Source organism: Zootermopsis nevadensis, unplaced genomic scaffold (assembly GCF_977971745.1).
Source record: "Zootermopsis nevadensis isolate Lab colony 2312 unplaced genomic scaffold, Znev_1.0 Znev_ptg000012l, whole genome shotgun sequence".
NCBI lineage: Eukaryota > Metazoa > Arthropoda > Insecta > Blattodea > Termopsidae > Zootermopsis > Zootermopsis nevadensis.
This window is the reverse complement of record NW_028259144.1, coordinates 6,934,910-6,950,783: the sequence shown is the minus strand read 5'-3', so window position 1 is coordinate 6,950,783 and position 15,874 is coordinate 6,934,910. Positions and strand designations below refer to the sequence as shown.

The following is a 15,874-nucleotide window of genomic DNA, read 5'->3' as shown; positions in this document are numbered from 1 at the left end:
GCTGCTGTACGATCAGCTTATCCGTCCTATGACGGCTTATTCATGGCAGATTTGTAAGTCCGATGCGTGCAGCCATGCCACGAAGCTGCAAGCTTCCCTCTGCTATTAACACGTCGTGGTGTTTTGGAAACAGGCAGATTCGGGATGCTTTGGGGTGGAAATTTTCGCGGGCCACATCAGAACACCAACTGTTGAGTTTCGACACGTAAGTTAGCTGAAACAGGGAACTCCTTAGTTCGGCAATTTAGAAGGTGTATGTTCAAAGGTCGAATTGCCTGATGGTATCCTCTTCATACCAGTAACAGCATTCCTTAGAAGGAACACGTCAAGGCCAAAGGCTGAGACAACTAAACCAGTCAACGTAAACAAATCTCGAGTGGTAGTTTGCAAGGCAATGTTTCAATAGTTCAGTACGCAGGGAATTGTTTAATAGATCAAGGGTCGATATCTTGCGCTTTGCACATCGCCCCGTCCTTAGACATTTGGATGGTTGAACCCACAGACATTCAGCCCCATTAAGTGGCAAATGGAATGTTTGGACGAAACATTTGTAACGCATTCAACTCACGAGCCCCTGAACCCCTAATTGGAAGTTGTTTGGTGTATATAATTTTGTGCATTTTAATCTGTACGTTCTTAACTACCAGATGAGAAAAGAACACAAAACATTCTTAACCAAATGTAGCACACTTCTATCGCTAATTGAGAATGATAATAGAAAATCACATTTATCGACTTACCATTGTATACGTTGTTTCTTATCGAATGACTTGCTATTAATGCGTGTGTTCGATAGTGCATGTTCTTCCCTTTGTCAGCGTGTATTAATATCAGAGACCGTGTTCGTGTAGAAAGAATACAATTATTGTTTTAGAGCTGATGCTTCTCTCAATCAGAACTTAACGATGTCTTTTTGTTTTGTCGATGATGATATTCGGGTTGTAACGCCGTGTATTTGCTGGATACGAACATTACACGGAAATATATCGCTCCATCTACAGCCCACCAAACCAAATTTTACGAAATTCAAACATTTAATCGAATATTTAAAGTCCAGTGATATATACATGTCCCAGCTGATTCAACATTCTGCATTTTGGTTTTTAAGAGTTTTGTATTATTTCCAGTATGAACAAAGATTATTTACAGTCGTCTTAACACTATTTTACTAGGCGACATATTTCGGACAGATAATCAATAGTGTGAAGACTGATATTATTTAATTCAGTCACAATATGACGCTCGGGTATTTTCTAAGGGATGATTTCCTTACACAGCTTTATTAACAGTTGATCTTTATAGTGGTGAAGTGTTATATTTTCTTTGCGGTACGGGCTAAATTATTAAATGTTATTGAGGCTAGCGTCGGATCTAAATTCTTGATAGATTAATCTTAAATTGAAGGTGTTTGCGAACTAAATGCAGAAAAGACTATCTGGACCTAAGATTGAGGAATTGAGACGAGGCTGCAAAAGATTGCAGTGATATTTCGCTTTACGTTACACAGGATAGTCGAGATTTCGAAACCTTGAAATCAAATATCATCGTAACTTACAGGTATGCACTTCGGCAGAATCGAGTCATTTCGACCACGCCCTGCATCAAGAAAAAGTAGTTGTTTCGTGGTCACTGAAGCACTCTGCGTGGTTTTCCTGTTTCAGATATGGTTACACGAAGCTTTATACTGACTGTGGTTGATTCAGTTTGGTATTAATATAATCGTTTTAGTCGTGTCTTTCTACAACAGTTCACATTCTTTTATTTTTATTCAGCTTTCGTGTCAATATACTCTTTTAATTTGGTTTTCTGACCTAGATGTTTATATATTTTTATTTTGTAGAGAGTCCCATTTCGGTTTATTTAGTTTAATCGAACTAAAATCTATGTTAGTGACACAAGTTATAATAATGTTATTATGAAATATTCTTCATTATAATTAAAGTATTTATTTCATGCGTAGATATTCGTGTCAGAATTGTCTTATCAGACGTTCCATTTCTTCTTTGTGTAATCTATTTGGGGGTATACTAATTATTTGTCTGTCTACGAATGAGTTTGAGATGTCGATGTTAAGTATTCTCGGTGATAACACCGTTGGACTTTTAGGTAAATACCAGGACCCTAATTATGGAGAGAGTATGTTCCTACAAGCCTCTACAAATTTGCTTATACATAAAAGGCGATGAGATAGACCATGAAATCTGAATTAAAATAAAGGCAAGGTCACAGAGACCTAAGAACAGGTGTGTAATTAAATGCGCATGTGATTTGTGATAAAAAGAAACACTCGCTTGTCACGTGACAACAGTCAAGCGCTAAGACATGTCAAGAATACATTAGATCAATCCCACTATGTCAAGTAGTGATAATAGACGACGGGGATTTGGAATATGAAATGTAGAATGTCCCATTTAAAACGTAGCCGAACATCAGTTACGTATTTTAAGGACGATAAATTAAATTTAATTATTCTTGATAGTACAAATACTATACATTCTTATGGAAATTTAAAAAAAACTGAACTTGTTCATAACAACCTTAATTCGACCCACGGTTTACTATCCTTTTATTTAAAAATAATATTAAATCGCGAACAGGTCGAATGTTACTGTAGGTTGCAATTTCAGTAATGCAGGTCATAAGGTCGAGAATCCCTTAACAGGATTACCATGGCAACGGTGTAACAGACACATATAATCCTAGTCATTATGCCATAAATTGAAAGAACGCTTCACAACGTTACCATAGCAACTATTGTAACAATATGCACAAGTGTGACGGACATGGCTTATAAAATTATGTAGTTAGTTACTTTTACGCTTATTATTACTATTATCTGTGGCTCTGCAATCGTTGACGGACCTTGACCTCACATATGGGAAGTTGCTTGATCTATTTAGACATTTGATAGCACTCCTTGGACGAGCGATCAGCTTGTCGCAAAACCTCTGCCTATTCAGGACAGCACAACACAGAAATACGTAGGCAAACATCCATGTCTTGAGGCGGATTCGAACCCGCAGTCCCAGTGCCCAAGAGAACAAGTCCCACACCTGAGATCGCGCGATCACTGTGACCGGCTTTATTACTGTACCAAATTGTAATTGCCCACCTGTAATGGCTAATTACCTGTATCAAAACAACGACAGCCATTTCTTTTATACTGGACAAAAGAAATGCCTCAACGAAAGTAAAATTTTTAAAACCTTTTGTCCCAAAGAAATTAGTACCTTCCGTTGAGCGGTTCCACTGCCTTTTCTGTTTCAGACATGCTGATTTTGTCATTTTGACATTATTCACGGTTAGGAAATTAAAAACGTTTCGCAATAGCTGTTTTCTTTTATGATGGAGAGTTTTAGCTTCCCGCCCAGCCCCTAAAGCTGGAGGATCACCCATTGTTGGCTGTCCGAGACTGCTTATTCAAACGCAGTTACATTACATGTCTGGATGCCGTCTCCCTATTCGCTACTATTGGTGACAAGGCACGCTAGGATCTTCAGAATTCGTACTATTCTTCTCCAAATATTAATATAATCAAATCAACGATAATGCGATTGGCGAGGTATGTAGCGCGCATGGGAGTACATAATTTTAGTTGGATATCCTGAAAGGAAGATTCCATTCGAAAGATATTGGTGTAGATGAGAGTACAGTGTTACGAGATTATAAATGCGCGCTCTTTCGAGTGCATTAACATTTCAAAAATATTCTTGACGCCCCGTCACGAAGGTCATTGTTGCACTAATGTGATTCAACAAAAACCTTTACCCCCACTTTAATGCAAAATTGAACCCCGGTTTACGCGGGCTCTTTACCTCCTAAAAACCGCGACACACAGACATGGAGGGCTCACGCTAGAGCGTAAAAGATGGCTAGACGATTCATTACCATTTACGTTTTATCCTTTTCATTATGATCTTCCATATATTTTATTAGAGTGATCAAATCAAGGGAAATAAAGTGGACGGGAAGGGAAATGCCTACAAAATTTTATAATGTAAACCTGAAGGAGAAAGAAGCGGTTGATGAGATGGATATAAATGGGAGGATAATATTAAAATGAATCTGGAAGAAGTAGGTTATGAGGGTGTGGACAGTGGCCGACTGTTGTGAGCATGGTAATGAACATTCTTCGTACTTCTTAGCGAATCCTGTACTATATTTAATTAACTGTATCCGTAAAATCCTTCTTTCTTTCTTTCAAAGGCATTTATATATTATTTTATTTGGACGATTGGGGATGCAGTGTTGTAACAGACTACATTCTGTTGCATGAATCTTCAAGAAATGAGAGTCATGGCCATATGTACTTTCACGGGAATGTTTTCTTTTTGTATCGAACAGTAAAACAATCTATTGCAACATTGTCTTCGCAAATCGCTCCGAAATACAGAACTTAAAAACAATTTTTATAAAGAAAATTAAATGTTAAAACATCGTCACTGCGTCATATGTTGAGGCTTGTGGAGTGGGGGCTGTAAACTCAGAACCCCGCCTGTTCACTGTATTCCCTACCCCTATGCCTCTTATTTCATCTTAGTTTTTCTCAGTCTCGTATGTAATGTTTCCCTCCAATTCCCCCCCACTTCTCTGTCACACCCGCAAGTTCAAATAATCCCTCTAAGCTGGTGGAAGCTTTATTACATACGTTCGAAAATACTTTCCGGCCAAAGTTCCAAGACAAGACAGGATTGCTTGCAGCCATGTCCCTTTCTCTCTGCATGCTGCTGTCCTGTTGGTGTCGTAGTACTTGCGTGTTCTCGACAGTTCAGTTCGTGTGCGAGTGAGACAGCGTCTAGAGCTTTGCTGGAGGTAGTGACGAATGCTGAAAGCAACGTGGTCAGGGCCCGAAGGTGGAGTCACTGACTGGTCGAGTGAATGAGGACTTTTGAGTTTTTTTTAATGAAGCCGGCGTTCAGTGTGAAAACTAAGCGACCTCTTTGAAGAAGCTGAAAACGATTTGGAAGCTTCTAAATCTCATGCTGAAGTAACTTATGTCTTGGCTGCCGTGGGTTTTTGTAGTGTAGTTGGCGGAAGAATTGACGCGTTCCACATATCTGTTACTGTGATTAGTCGCTGATTGGCGGACAGATCAGTATAGTACACGCTTTGATGAAGGCCAAACGTTGTGCGTTTTACAGGAAGGTTTGGGCTTAAACTAGACTGTTTTGAGGGCTGACGTTTTCAAGAATTATTTTGTGGTGTGATGAAAGGTCTAAAGATGTGACTGTTCTGTTTTGTATTGTAGATTTTCTCAACTGGCGTGTGACGTTGGATACGATACGCGATAGTGTATTTCGATTAAAGACAGTCGAACGTTACAGGTTATGTGATTGTAATATGTCGGATCGAGCTTGGTGTGTGTGTGTTTAATGTTTAATATATTTGTCGCAAAGGAATGTTAGTGTTGTGCTCATTTATTTTAATCTAGAACGAACACGTAATACGTAAATGTCGCAATTTATATGTAGCTCTGATAGTTTCGTTTTTTAAGCGAATTTAAAAACGTTGATTGTAAAATTTTTTATTGTTGAAAGATGAAAATTCATGCCGTAATTGCAGACAGGACTTTATGTACACACACTGTCAGTTCCAGGGATTTGTATTGTGTATTGTGCTGGTAATTGTCCTCCAACATCCCGCAAGCACGCAACCCCCTATTTGTGGTTTTAATATTTTAAAACTTGGCGGTGTAACCATTTATGAATATCTATGTGGTGTTGAAAGTTGTAAATTTTGTTTACCAAGTTAAATAATGTGCACCTGCATGAAGTAATCAGTAGAGCCTTGCTGCATTCTTATCACAACATACATACAACGCTAGTTTTAGTAACGACCAGTTAAAAGTAAATGGTGATAGCATTCCTTAGCAACCGGATCATTAAGCAGACAGAAGTGACTTTGTGCGACATACGAACTGCTTCAGGAAAAACAGTCAAGTCGACATTTACATTGTCCACGTGGTCTACGACGTACGTAGTTAAGTTCCGCACTGGAAATAAGTTCTCGTAATAACGTCAAATTAACACGTCACAGGAAAATATATTTTATTGAGCTGTGTAGTTGTTGAGTAACGTGGTATTTTTTTTGTGTGTGTGTTTATTGGATATGTTAGCAGGTCTGCTCAGAACTGTGTTTGTGTTTTATTTTCAATAAGTGATTCTAAATTTCTGGGTAAATATGTTGAACTGTACAGACTTAGAATGTATTTTGCATCACAACCATTACTACGAACATCTGCACCAGGTACAGCAGATGCAGCACCATCTACAGGATCATCGCGAACACCACGGTGAGTTACCAGATATCACCATAACCTAGGCACTTTGCCGAAATTCAAATAGAAACCGTGTTCTTTGCATGGCTTTCGTGTTAAATGTGATGATATTTCTAGCTCGGTTACTCAGAATTTTAATTAGTCTAACCCGAAAATCCAAAGAATTCAAGATTAAACTTTTATAAAACGTCCGCACTGTCTTCTGTTTACTGTCAACGATTTAGAATGACTGAAGTTATATTTATTTAAACGCCTCTTACATCTTTACGTTTTGGTGCTAAGCGCAAAAATAATTATCACTCTATGAATAAAATAATAAGTGGATAGTATCATAATCAACACTTTTCACCTGACATTGGTAGGGTGATTTAATCATGAAGGCTGCGATGAACTGGATTAGAAATGCATACAACAAATTTGGTTGTGAAATATTATCGAAAGTGACCGCTTGGTAGACCTAAACGTAAATGGGAAGATAATATTAATCAGTATTTACTTGAACAGATTCAGAGATTGCTGATTGAACTGACCCTTGGAAGGGTTTATGGGTGGACTTTAGTATTTACGGTAATGTAGAATTGTGGATTTAATGATAACAAGAATTCTGAAGAAAATTCTTTTACCAAAGAATGTGCTGCCTTTAGAAGTAAGCATGCTCTATACGAAACTGTATTAAATTGGTTTAATAAAAACACTGATTGCAGTATTAATCTCTGATCGATTTCGTGAGTCGAAAACCATTGATAAATTTTCAATACTAGTTGATTTATTCGTGCATTACATCATTCTTTCTCAACTGTTCACGTTATTTACCGTCGAATAATTAGTGAAAACGGTAGTGAATTTAAATATGGTAGCTAAAGTCGAATAAAGTTCCAGTTTCAAATCTCGCTCCACTTGCCGATTGTCCTAACTGGGGTTTTCCTCCAAGGAAATGTTAGGATGGTCATTTTAAATAGGCGCCTACCGCCACCTTCAATGTCCTTTCAAGCTTATTAGTCAGTTTAACATTAGACGCTACATAGTCTGAGCTGCCGAGTGCGTCGTTAAATAAACCGCAGAAATAGTAAATTGGGTAAAATAGGGGAAGAAATCGTCATCATTTACGGGTTTACTGTACGATATTTTGAGGTAATTAGTGTATTTTATTTAATGATAAGCGTCTGTAATTGAAGTAAAAATAAATATTTTTGTTGTGTTCAGAGGGAGGTCTATTAAACACTTTCGATAAACCCAATTTCTGTAATAGGTTATTGTTATGAAGGGGTGAAACAGTGGCCTCTAACGGTACCATTGCCCACCCTTCAGAATTACCAGAGTGAATATAGAGCCGCGGTGGAACGATGTTTAGTTTACGTAAGGTTTGTGTTGGGCCTGGTGTAGGTGCAAATGAGCTCAAATTTTGCTATACAGATTTAAGTAACGTAATATTAGTTCCGTATAATCAAAAATCAAACACCACGGTGGTCTAGCGGTTAGAACGCTGGCTTTGTAATCCTGGGGTCTCGGGTTCGATTCCCGGCGGTGCCCGAATTTATAACTTGTGTTGGGCAAGGCCGTGGTCTAGGCAACACGGAGTTTTCCTCCGGGGGCTTCCCCGGTTTCTCCGTGGCATCCCAACAATTACTCCATTCACACACAGAAGAAGGCAATGGCAAACCACTTCTGGATCATCTGCCAAGAACGTATATGAACAGGTCCCAGTCCGAGAAAAGGATGGAAGGATCCTGTTCATATGGACCTGTCGTCAGACAGAACACTAAATAAATAAATAAAAATCAAAAATCAGACGGGTCTGTTACCAATGGTTTTACTTTGCGGAACCAAATATCGATTGATGCATGCATTGTTTAACGATTGCTTCATGGGTTTCATATCGTTGCACGGTAGGATTATTTTGAATGACAACTGGAAATGATTTCAAAGAAATAATCGTGATATTATTCAGGTATTACCCTAGTAATCGCTTGCTTGTAGGGGCTGAAAAACGAATCTGCATGGTAGTCGATACCTCATTTCGGATTCAATGCTTGAAACACTCGGATATGAAACAGGTTTTTTTAACGACGCACTGGTTATGTGGGATGGTAAAATAAAGCCATTTGTGCTGCCTTTCGATTTTATTTTCTTGGATTTTGAGCAACAGCATGAGTGACAAGTTTGTTCTGTTCTCTGTTAAACTGAGAATTCTTCAAGTCATGGCTATAACCATCATCGTATATCATGCGTGTTCGAGTTTCTTTCGAAGCTGGTAAACAGTTGTCGGCCTGGATGGCTGATAAACTGTCCAGGCTAACGTCGTATGGGTTTGCTGTTCGCTGGCATTGTTCGTATGAAGTAAATATTTCCTCCATACCAAGTTTCCTTGCCCTTTGGGTACGTGGCACATGACTCAAGACACAAGGAAGTACAGCATTTGATGGGCGGACAGGTTTAAAAAGAGAACAGTGTTACTAATTTTATTGTGATTTACTCCCTTGCCGGTATACCTACAGGGCGCTCTGATGATGGAGGTATGAAGTTTCTCTAAAATGTAGGTAAATTTATACCAGACTACACGGCGCTACGACTCAAAATACAGCCAGCCATCTTCTGGGACTATGTGACATGGAGTTAGTTAAATGGAGACTCCAAGTTTAATTCTCTCTTTGAGGAATGTAAATTTGTGGCTTTGTGATTGGTCACAGAATCCAGCACTGCACATATGATTACCGTATGTTGTCTCACACTTGCTTTTACTGTTCGGTAGCCCTTCCGGTCTAATTCTCTTTGTTGTCATTTTCTATACACTCATTCTCTGCCCTGGTTTCCATCCAAACCAACGAGAAAGGCGACAGAGAATAGTCCCACATAAATTTATACTGAGATCAGATTTCTTGATTTATGTTGTGCCAAAACCATCAGTTCTCCCTCTCATGTCGATATTAAAAAACACGCCAAGAACCGTTATGATATTACTATTGGATGTTAGGTTTTTAAAACGTCCTTGTTACAATTAATGCTCACACCGACAAGATGACGACGTTATTCTGGGTTATGACGCCGTGTACATTCGTAGGTACGAGTAGTAGCAACCTCCTCCATCTTCGAGGCTGAAGTGGTAGTGCTGGGAAGTGTTGGTCCTTGATTAGGGACTCCGTAGTGGAGCGGAGCGTTACCTCATCATTCGTCGACTCTGATTGGTCCAGTTCTCACTGCGTACACTACCTCAGACTGTATAAACTCACCAACTCCTACAAACTCCACTTCAGTCCTGAAGATGGAGACAGTATGTTTCTCCGAAACGTTGGCATCTAACATCGAACGTACGCCTTGCAACCCAGAGGACTGACGTCGACAAACGTCTTCTACAGTTTTCTGTTTGTGTGGAAATATTTTGGGCACTCGTATGTAACACGTGAGTAAAAGTTCACATTTTTTTCTCTTTTACATTTTTCTCTCCGACTCTGAGTTTAAGACGATAAATTGCAGTCGATCGTATATCTAACACCGTTATATAAATCAAGAAGCAATTAAAATCAATTAATGTCTGAATGTATGTAAAAGAACAACTACTTTATTGCGCTATAGACGTTGATTTCAGTCGATTGGGGTCTGTTATATGTCTATACACTTCGCAGATGCTTTGTCTTCCTTTAATTGTGTGATGATTTATTTGTATTCTGTCGGCCTTCATTTTCTGCTGGCAACACCAATTTGCTATGTTGCTTATGCCTTACTTGCATTTCTATTGAGGTACAGGCTGTATAAAAATTCTGTCGCGTATTTTTTCGGTAACATACAAAGTTTTTTAAGCGATCCGTCTGTGAAGCTTTGCTTTACATTATAAAGCGATCTTATATGAATGGTGCATCCACTTTTATTGTACAGGGTGATGAAAAAATTAACAGTGCTAGACTCGTATTCGTGAAGGTACCCTCTTTGAATCCCGGGTACACAATACTGAGATTTGTCACGTTTTTTTTCCCTCCTTTTGATATTGAATGGCGAGATAATATAAGAATGCATGAAAGTCCTAAAATACTCACTCTTTATGTAGGTCTGCATATTCCCATCTTATTTAACGTCTGCAGGCACAGGGCAGCTGAGCAAATCGACAGTTGAAAACAGGAAAAACTTTGTAAATGCATTGTAACTGAAGGAAATTCTGTAGGATCGTATTCGGATGGTACCCAATTCTAATTTCTGCGAGTTAAGAATTAGCTCAATCTGTATTTTCCCCCTGCTATAGTTCCTCTATGGTATTAACTGCCGTGGCATACATAACATTTCTAACATGGTCCCATAAACACAAATTCAACGGGTTTAAATGCGGTGAATTTTCGGCCCATAGTTCGAAAACATATCTTCCAAGCACACGTGTATACATGGCCATTTATTAATGGTTTTGCACGAGACACACCTCTTAGAGGTGTTTTTTTACTTTAGAAACTCTGTAAAAAGCGTGTGTTTTGTGAACGCGCAGTCACCCGCCAAGTACGAAACACGTAAGCTCCCATCATATTTGCGCTGTCTAGGAAACACTCTGTATAATCTCTGCAGTGTAAAAGGCTCCATCAAATAAAGCAGGGCAGATTAAATTCATACGGGATATGTAGATAACAAGGGTTATTCTGAAACCGAACACACGTTTAAAGTATTAGTCCTTGGTCTTACTAAATACGCCATGTAACATGGTGTCAGGTTAAGACAGGGCTGTATTGTGCCATGGCCTTCACTGTGTTTTGTAGTGTTACGAAATACAGCCTCGAATAGTACGATGTAACATGTCCTATTGGTAAATATAAGGATGTGAATCTACTTAAATTTAATATCCCGGGATATAAGCCTTGTTAATTTGTTAAAATCACCGAAACGTCTGTGATTTGGCCCATGGCATGAGAAGTTTTTTTCCGTGTAAACCGCCGCGAACACTTTAGATCATACGATAGTTAAATCTGTAATTACTGAGCCCAGATTTGTATCAGTTTCATTAGTAAAAGCTGGCGTTAAAAATGTGCTTTTGCGTTGTTTTTTCCACTTTCATCTAAACCCTGAAGTCTTTCCCTGCCTCATTGCTGATAAATACATTTTACATCGTGTTATGTACGTTTTGAAATTCCCTTAACATTCTGAAAATTCATGTAAATAAGCAAAGTGGGGTCTGTGTAGGATTTGAGATTTTCACGGCGGTGAGTCTGAAGATGGCTGTCTTCTGGGTTGTTGCTTGCACCGTGTCGTCTGGTAGAAGTATTTGAATACAGAGGTTCCGTGCTAATCACTAGCACTCCCAGATTGTCTTACATCCTAATTTCTTTGTATTGAATTTTCATTGACACGTTTCTGAGAGCGCCAGCAGACTTATCTATTGACAATTCTGTTGTTTTACATGATAGCCTACTTATTATGTAACAGCTAATGCAATTTATAACCTTAATAAAGAAAGATGTTGTTAATTGAGCAGAAATTACGTGTGAACTGTCAGTACGATTGTGAATGATGGGATGTAATTTGGCATTCAATGACTGGCATTGTTACACATCTGTTGGCTGGACTGATATCGACCGTTATGTGACCCTGATTGACCGCATCAAGTCTGCATTACCAGTTCACATCCGGTAGTGATGTGAACAGAAGCGCAATCTGTAACCACACGCAGACTACGTACATCTATGATTACAGTAAAAAAAAGTGTCAAATTCCCTTTGGTGTTTAATTGAACGCCTTGTCATACAGGCGTTTGTGGGTATAGCTCCAGGCACTTCGACGTCGGCACTAGACGATGAGTGATTTGCCTTCACGCCCCGTTCACTTTACGTCCGAGGAAAGAACCCGGTAGCCACTGGATCGAAGGCTGAGTGGGCCTACCAGAGTCGGTCTGGACGCCGTGATGAAGAGAGAGACATTTTTCCCTGCCGGTAATAGAACCCTGGTCGTCCATTCCGTAGCTTAATCAGTATACTGACTGATGTACGGTACCACAGCTCGCGGTTAGTCGCTGGCTTCTTGAATAGAGACCCGTGTTCACCCCAGGTTAGGAATCTGTATTCAAAGTGTCTCTGGGAAAGGTTTAGCTCCAAGGTCTTCGTTTCTGCCGTCAGTTCTCTTATGCGTCATCTGGAGGATGGACAAAGGACTGGTTATGGGTTGCTGTACCTCAGAGACGCAGCCTCATCTCATCGCAACAATAACAATGTTGACTGTACAATCGTGCATCCTGCTTTTGTACGTAGGATCGAACCAGAGAACTTTGAATACAAGGCAAATATTGTACTCAGTAAGGCTATTTGTTGGTTTCTTTAACAGTGTTATCTCAGCTGACAAGTTTTCATGTATTGTTAGATGATTGTGAGCGAAGTGATGATGGTCTCTTTCATTCATCATCTGATATATTCTTAGAAGAGCGGAGGAAGACCACGAAAATGTTCAGATTACGCGTATGGTGGCTGAGCTTTGCGTTCTCCCTAATACGTAGTCGAAGGGCTGGGAATTGAACCTTTACATACATACTTACATAAATGCATACATACACACACACATTCATGCGTTTTTTATTGTCAATAGTTAGCCTACTGAGGCTATTAAAACTCGAATTAAGAGGATCATTGTAAATTATAATTTATTAAAATTTATCATGATAGTCCTTGACAGTTTGAAGTGTAATCCAAATCGTGGTTAAAACAGTAACTTCATACATATAAGTGGCTAAAATTGTTTTAGTCTATTCGTAGTCGTGGACAGACTGACGGTGTAAAATGACCTTCAGTCCTTATCTTGGGAGCAGCAGATACCGAGGGGCGCGTGCTGCTTTGTGACACGCATGAGGACGCTGTCCATTGTGGTCTACAGAACTTGACCAAACAAGGTTACACTTGTAACTACCGGAAAATCCTCAAAGCATTGTGTGCTCAGAGGATGAACAACGTCCTCTTGATGGAACAATATTGGACACTTCTTGAAATTTTAAGCAGTAAATTAATTAAAAATACGTTCGTATACCTCATAGGCCTTAGTGTTTAACTACGGAGTGAGTGACTAGACTTCTTGGAGGGGAGTCTTTAAGAAACTAATAGTCGCTTAGGCGATCACATGGAGATACTGAATAAGACACTTGGACATCGAATGGTAGCAACATTTCGGGATGAGGTAGGTGTTTTTAACAGCTGTAATTACTGCCTTGGTGCAGTGCAGCGTATCCAATATTGCTTTGGTTTTGTTATTTTGTAAAGGGGTTCATGTGTAAGGTTGCGTTTTAAATGTAACACCTTGTGTTGAATTATTATCTACCAATCACGAACATTTCATCCAAGAGGCTAGATATTCAGTTTCCTGACAGATTTTTCATGGGTTTCCTCAGTCCATCCAGGCAAATACCAGATTTGTAACTTACATTAAGCCACGACCGCTTCCTTCCACGTCCTTTCCAATTCATTGCTCGCTAATCGTAACGTTCGACGCAATTTAATCTGATTTATTGGCGGCGCCCATAAATAAACCGCAAATCGACACACAAACGTATCCAGGTACAGTCTAGTAGAGATGTGTAATTATTGTGACGTAACACGATCTCTTGTGACGTCATCGTTGCAGACAGACTTGAGCGGTAGGACAATGGTGATTGTGTCTGATCAATTTATTATGATCTGGGTCATTCAACAGAGATCTTAAACTCATGTGACCGCGTAAACTTTAGACTGTCATATCTTTTTTATCTCGATGTGTGAACAATATTAACCAGGAACGCACTCTTTCATGAGAAACTAAGCTTCCACTCCGATTTTCTGGGATTACCGTTTCGGTTCGTATTTTACAGGTATATTTAGTTGATTTTAGATCCATTTAGACTTCGTTTCTGGTATTTGTTAAAAGTGACCACTGTTCTCCGAACCCCCAACCCCCAGCTTTTCATGATGTCTGGGTCTTCCAAATGGCTATTGTTTAGGTGACTTTCGTTTTACACGGGGAAGCATCGTTTATAACGAAAAAGCGTAAAACGAGAAACGTGTAACAACATCCATTTTGATGTTAAACTGGCTTTAGAATTTTCTGATGGCGAAGTCTGTCGGCTGCAACATATTCTCTGGGGAATGTTCAACGCAGATTCCTCGTTTGACCGCGGATAAAATATTTATACCACTCGTAATACTGAATTATAAGCGCGGATTTCAGAAGCCCTTGTAACGAAAGTCACCTCTGTAATTTTAAAATTGTATGTTCTTCCGCCTTATTGTACTTCATCCTAATCCTCTTTTATGTCTAAGGTTTTAGATCTCGGATAAGTTTGTTGATATTTTTTATGTCAGAATGTGTTTATGTTTACGACTTATTGTGTAATAAAAGGAAATGCATTTATTATGCTTTGTTAATGGACGTCAGTTAGAATTTAATCAGTTGAATGCGAAGGTTGATGATACAGCAGAACTGCTAGTTCACGTTCTTCGTTCTATGCCCTTGAGACAGAAGTGAAGCTTCAAGCATTGTAACATCACTATGTAGTGGTAACGTTCTTGATAAGCAAGGTTTGTAAGGTAATGATGGCCTCAGAATAATTATTTATGTAATAACACATGATAACTACGTCAAACTATGTGATCCCTCGAAAAGTAACCAAAACATGTATGCTAATTATTATAATAAATAATTATATTAGATCAGCGTTTCTCAACCTATGGTACGCGAGCCAATATTGAGTGGTACGCGAACTACGTAAAAAAATCAAAAGATAATATTAACATAAATAAGTTTTCCCTGAACGCATTTGGTTAATGGTACATTTAATGTGTTAAATTAGAATTAGTGGTAAGCCAGCGAAAAAGGGTGAGAACCCCTGTATTAGATGGCATATAATGCAAAACTAGATAATTTGACATCTGCGCGGTACAATTAAAGGAACATTAGGTGACAGGGCACGAACAGATATTTTTAATATTTTATATCGTAATGGCAGTTTATGTATGGATTAGACTGCTGGACTCTAATTAAATAATAAGAAAATCAAGCTAAAATGGTTGATACAAGGTTCTTAAAGACTGTTGCAGGAGAACATTCCATATCAGAATCAGGCAGTTAAGACAAGAACCAACGTCATATAATCGCAGTTAAGTGTCCACCACACTGAAATCATTCATGAAAGATCTGCCGGTGGATTTTATCTGCATTTGTTAAAAGATAGGATAAGAAAGGGTAGACCATGACTCTAAGTTGAACCTTGGAATTGTAAAAGTGTAATAAGAGTAATTTAGGATCAGAGATCTTATCTCACTTCTCTGCTAACTACTTCCATAGCTCTTGGAAAGTTCATGGTTTACACAGCTATTCAGTACATTTCTGTTGTATAAAACCTAAACGTTCACTGTCCAGGAAAGAAAATAATACTATTTGGCCCTGTCTTAAGTTTGTTGAAGCCAGTTCTTAACGTCACAAAAAGACCCTGTTTATTATTGTAAATTTATTCTTCCCTTTAGGTGTTTCGTCAGAAATTTTGCATGATTCTCTTATTTGTCTCATGCGGACTACATGTCTGGACCATGTCATCTTTAGTGCATTTACGACAAGAGTAATGAGTGTGTAAAACATATTATCTCCCTCTGTAATCCTCGAAAAGCCCGCATCACAAAT

At 38.9% G+C, this 15,874-nt stretch overlaps 1 protein-coding gene across 2 annotated transcripts in view; it reads left to right on the top strand.

The window, feature by feature from the left end:
- The window catches only part of LOC110826718 (uncharacterized), a 185,894-nt gene that overhangs the window by 14,476 nt on the left and 155,544 nt on the right, over positions 1–15,874 (top strand). The window contains exon 1 of one of the 2 annotated variants that reach the window (XM_022057623.2): positions 4,789–6,292. The exons of the other annotated variant lie outside the window; for it this stretch is intronic. Within the exon in view, the coding sequence (XP_021913315.1) occupies positions 6,181–6,292 (112 nt within the window). The 5' untranslated portion in view covers positions 4,789–6,180. Of the gene's footprint in view, positions 1–4,788; positions 6,293–15,874 lie in introns of those variants that run through there. 2 annotated transcript variants of the gene reach the window in all.